A 5,724-nucleotide genomic window follows, 5' to 3' on the forward strand; every position below is an offset into this window, starting at 1 on the left:
ACAGCTCTGGTAGACATTCCTGCGGTCAACATGCCAATTGAACGCTCGCTCAAACTTGAGACATCTGTGGCATTGTGTTGTGTTACAAAATGGCACATTTTAGAGTGGCCTTTTATTGGCCCCAGCACAAGGTGCACCTGTGTATTGATCATGCTATTTAATCAGCTTCTTGATATGCCACACCTGTCAGGTGGATGGATTATCTTGGCAAAGGAGAAATGCTCACTAACAAGGATGTAAACAATTATGTGCACAAAATTTGAGAGAAATACGCTTTCTCTCTGGGATCTTTTATTTCAGCTCATGAAACATGGGGTCAACACTTTACATGTTGCATTTATATTTTTGTTCAGTATAACTGCCCATATAAAAGCCACCACCAAATTGAAATATGAAAGCCAGTCATTTGAAGATTGAGTTTAGGTAACTGGAAGTGGCCCGACAGAGAGAGCAACGACAGAATGATATTGAATACTCACTCGCTCTTTCTCAATTCAATTCAAACGTGAAATAAACAATTAACAGTAAACATTACTCACAAAAGTTTCAAAGGAATAGATACATTTCAAAGGTTATATTATGGCTATGTACAGTGTTGTAACAATGTGCAAGTAGTTGGAGTACGAAAGGGAAAATAAATCAACATAAATATTTATCACTATCTCACGSCGCTCTCTCTCTCTCTCCAATTACATGTGTCCCGTGATAGAGTTCCTCAGGGGACGCTACTGACAAGATTACGTGTGCCGTGCGTGAAAGGGTTTATTTCGACAGGAGAGTGGAATTGTTTAGGGCATGGACTTAACGTCTCCGTTTAAATGTAATAACTATTAATCGAAACGAAGTATTTGAAGACTTGTTGGTTGATACACTTTAATGATGATATATCAGGCACGTCAGTTTGCACATGGCATTGGACAATAATGAAGTTGCTGAATAGCGACGCACTTGCATTGTTTGAGAAATTTCTGAAGAACGTCAGTAGTAGCCTATAGTGGAGAAGCAGAAAGTTTTTTTTTTTTTTTTGACGAATACATTTCTTTCGCCTGACTGACGGATGCGTGCCTAGGCCTACAAAAATATTTATGGAATTGAGCAGAGAACATTCGAATTTCGGAGGAATACCTTGATAGACAACCTTCATCATGATGAATCGGGCTTTCTGGGATGCGATATTTCTCATTACTGGTGAGTTCAATGAAAAAAACTGTTGGTAAAATATTTTAATGAGTGTAAAATGTTAAATAAAAAATGGATTTGAGTAAATTGGAATTTGCTATACCATAAGGGAAAAGGTCCTTATTATTTCCTAATAAACTAGCTTTGCTTCTGTAGACCCTTTTCCTTACAAATACAATAAAACATCAACCAGGGGTCCCTGAAAAAGCAGAGAGAAACGACAATTGTAAATACAAAATATTAACAGTAACCTCTATCTCTCAAATATATTTTCGTGGGCATCAGAAAGGACAAMGTTGATACTCCAGGCCTATATAGCCTAACCTAGCTTACTCCTACGCTTGGAATTTGGTTTCCAGGTTTGATTGAATATGGCTCCAATTTGTGAATTCTAACAATTTTTGTGGCTAACCCTCAGGGTCAGTGACATTTCACCTTTTCTATSAGAAAAAAAAGATGGTTGGCCTACCAATGAGCCACCGTTGATGTTTGATGTAGCATGCGTTAACTGACAGTTCAGACCTATTCATAGGTTTCTAATGGCCTCATCCTTTTAGTAGGGAGGGAATACTTGACCCTGCTACTGTTATTGGTTGTTCAGTCACACTGGCTTGTGTCCAAAATATAACCCTATTCTCTACACAGTGTACTAATTTTGACCAGGGGTCTTAGGGCTTGGGTTAAAAGTAGTGCACTATGTAGGGAATAGGGTGCCATTGGGGACATTTCCTGCCTTGACACAGCATTCATCTGCCCTCTCTATTTCTGGACTTTGTACCTTGTTACGCTCACAGTGTCCTTAGCAACATCACAGGGATGTCACCCATTTAACTGACGCTCAGTGTTAAAAAACAAAAAAAGGTTGTATTTTTAACCATCATTTGAAATCTCGGAAAGGGAAGAGCTTGCAGGAAAATGGCCCTTCCTGAAACCCTTATGACAGACTGCAACCATCTCTTATCTATCTGAGCAGTATGGTGATGGCTAATTTGATACTCAGCACTTTCATTGTCTGAGTGGCGCAGCGGTCTAAGGCACTGCATCTCAGTGCTAGAGGCGTCACTACAGACCATGGTTTGATTCCAGGCTGTATCACAACCGGCCGTGATTGACAACAAGATGGCGCCGAAGAACATGGCTGACGTTTTACATTCTCCCAACCAATTGTGATATTTWGTTCGTTTTTTGCGTTTGAATTTTTTTAACTTATTGTGTACATAATGTTGCTCTTATGACTGAAAATAACTTATTCTTGAACTGCACTGTTGGTTAAGGGCTTGTAAGTAAGCATTTCACGGTAAAGTCTACACTTGTTGTATTTGGCGCATGTGACAAATAAAGTTTGGTTTGATTGAGAGTCCCATAGGGCGGCGCACAATTTYCCCAGCGTCTTTAGGGTTTGGCTGGGGTAGGCCGTCATTCTAAATAAGAATTTGTTCTTAACTGACTTGCCTAGTTAAATAAAAAAAATGCATATCTCCATATCACTGAATAACAATCGTGTCTCATTAGGTGCCTTAACAGTATTCTAATTGTGTGATCTCTCTCCCAAGATCTGTCTATATTAAGACTATCCCAGCTTAGACCCATTGTAGTGTGTTCATCCTATTGCCACTCTTAGACTACTCAACTGGTAAGAGGAGCTCCAAACATAATGGTAAATGTGAGAGTTATGAGTACAGAACATGCCTCAGCATGCAATCCACAATGAGCCCAATGCGATCGGATGCAATCGGATAAGCTCTGAAAAAGTGATGATGTGAAAAGATCTGATGTGGCTGCGCAGCCCATTTCAGTCAGTTTCACCTCAGTGAATAGTACTCAGGATGATAAGTGGGGATCTAATGGCGCCTTGTTTTGTGTTCCAACTGGGAGATTAGTTATACTTTAAGAGCAACAAGTCATCTGGAGACGGCCTGTTTCTCTGATTTGTCAACTATTAAAGCCAACTGGAATTGAGTTTGTTTCTTTCGCTGATCATTCTTGACATTATTACTGATGTGTGTACTTTATCATTTCATAATCTGTTTCTTCCAATAGGTTCCCTCTTTACCTATGGAACAAGCCAGGATAATTCCACTATTGTTACTAATTCAACAATGACCACCACACCTCCTGTAACTACCACCACTACCACTGTAAATGTTACTACCTCTTCTACTACCACCACCAGTATCACCACTACAACCACCATTCCAGTGAAAAGTATGTATTTGTGTGTGTGTGTGTTTTGTCTCTGTGTGTGTGCAGGTACACACACACATTTTATAAATGCCTTTATAAAACCTCTCTACAGAGTGCTCCAGAGAATTGTTCACCTCTTCAGACTCATTGACTGGTGCCAATGTTAATTCAAGGCTTTTCTAGTGAAGAGTCAGATGGCAACAGAGAATGCATTTAAAAAGTGGACACATACTAAGCTAAACATTAATTAATTGGTTTATTTTTTTCTTAAATCTAGTTTCTCAGCCTGGATAGAATGTAGCAAAAAATAATAATAAAGTAGCCTAAATCCCAGGTTACCATCACATTTCTGTCATTATCTGCGAGGCACCATGTAAAATCCAGAAATGTCCTAATGACTAATTTCCGTTCCTCCTAAATGTTATCCTCGACTGACTGACAAAATTACATGAAGAGAGAGATGGATCTGTATCCCAAATAGTGCACTATGTAGGGAATAGGGTTCCATGTTTGACCAGAGCCCTATGGTCCCTGGTCAAAAATAGTGCACTATAGTGAATAGGGTACAATTTGGGACTCTGCTAGAGAGGGTCTGAGGGGTAGCTGGGGCTGATGCCTCAGGGAAGAACAGAGAGCTTTATACAGACTCTGAAAGAGAGAGGGGAGAAAGGACAATGCATGTAGGCTGGAATCCAACCAGCCATTTACTAATGGAATGAAGTGTGTTACGGTCGGCTGTACTGCAGCAGTCTATCTGTCTGTTCATCCTCTCTTTCTTTTTCACTCACTCCCTCTCTTCCTCCCTCTCTGAATGCCACATTGTGACATCTGTTTTGGCTGCCCGAGAAAAGATACTCAGACTTTTGTTTGGGCCAGTCAGGTTGGAATTTGGAACCCTGACTGTATAGTTGATGAGTAAGAAATTCGTCCAGACACAAAAAATGTGGTTACCGTGTTCTTCCTGAGTTCTGACCCCTTCAGCTCATCCCAATGTTAATTTATTTCAGAAGATTAATTCTGTTATTCTAGCCATAATAAATCAAGTTTGATTGGATGTAAAGGGAAGAGGAGAGAGGCTGTGTCTGAAAAGCTTACTAGCTGTCAAATCCTTGTCTCYTCTGTCCTTGTTTCCTGAATTCCTCTCAAAGCTCAATAGAGTAGAGCTCGGAAGGAGGGACCTTTTGATCCACTCCATAAGGAGGAAGCAAGGACATGATGGCTAGTAATCTTTTCAGACACAACCATGGAGTGAAAAGGGTGAGAGTTTTACTTCCTGGCTTCAGGGATGTGCTTTCCAGACCTCTAATGGATTTGATGATGGACAGATGTTTTGTTTTGCTGTGTCGTGGCACTGGGGATTTGACATGGGGTTAGACTTGTCCCTTGGAGGGCCCTGTTCCTGACATAAGCCATGACAAAACCCCAGTCACTCAGAGATGTAACAAAAGGCTTAGAATAAGTCTCCTCTGCCTCAGGAACTTCCCCAACTGGAGGCGTGGGAGTAGATTTTGACATTGTTTTCCAAGAATTAAGTTATTTTAGATCTATGACACTATGGAGTTTTGGTAAGGCGTATGGCCAGGTTATTGGGCTCTTTTACAGTATAATCCTACAAAGAGAGAAACGGCATGTTGGAGGGGATCAGTTTGAGCAAAGCGCAGAGCAGAATTTCTAATCTTCATCACATATTTGGAATACAAGGTGATTTGTAAATCATTGAGTATGTGCAATCTGACTGCAATCCAGTTGCACAATGTTTTTGGACTTTCAATACAGACCCTGTGGCTCTTTTAGAAATACCCTTAAATGTCATTCTTTCTCTCTGTCAGAGTTTGTTGCAGCAGCTGTTCGATCCCACTTCGATGACTGTCCTGACTCCCACAGCCACTTCTGTTTCCATGGCACCTGTCGTTTCTTGATTCTGGAGGAGACGCCTGCATGTGTGTAAGTTCAACTTCTCTTGCTCTCTCGCTGATACACGCACCCACATAGTTGAAATAAGGCTACGTCCCACAGTAAGGCATTGTCGTCATTATTTCAAAATCAGGTGAATCATTGTGTTACTCTGTCTGTATGGGAAATTGTTCTTCGATAATGAACTTGTGACCTGTCCTTGCTGGTGACCTGTCACAAGTAAGCTGTAAAAAGTTAGCATACAGTGGGGAGAACAAGTATTTGATACACTGACAATTTTGCAGGTTTTCCTACTTACAAAGCATGTAGAGGTCTGTAATTTTTATCATAGGTACACTTCAACTGTGAGAGAAGGAATCTAAAACAAAAATCCAGAAAATCACATTGTATGATTTTTAAGTAATTAATTTGCATTTTATTGCATGACATAAGTATTTGATCACCTAC

General features: G+C 40.3%; 1 protein-coding gene across 1 annotated transcript in view; it reads left to right on the forward strand.

The window, feature by feature from the left end:
• Window positions 1–694: 694 nt before the first annotated feature.
• The window catches only part of LOC111970297 (protransforming growth factor alpha-like), a 14,892-nt gene continuing 9,862 nt past the window's right edge, over window positions 695–5,724 (forward strand). The window contains exons 1-3 of the mRNA XM_023996957.2: window positions 695–1,188; window positions 3,220–3,384; window positions 5,193–5,307. Coding sequence (XP_023852725.1) covers window positions 1,146–1,188; window positions 3,220–3,384; window positions 5,193–5,307 — 323 coding nt within the window. The 5' untranslated portion in view covers window positions 695–1,145. The remainder of the gene's footprint in view (window positions 1,189–3,219; window positions 3,385–5,192; window positions 5,308–5,724) is intronic.

This window comes from Salvelinus sp. IW2-2015, linkage group LG11, assembly GCF_002910315.2.
Source record: "Salvelinus sp. IW2-2015 linkage group LG11, ASM291031v2, whole genome shotgun sequence".
NCBI classification, from domain to species: Eukaryota; Metazoa; Chordata; class Actinopteri; order Salmoniformes; family Salmonidae; genus Salvelinus; species Salvelinus sp. IW2-2015.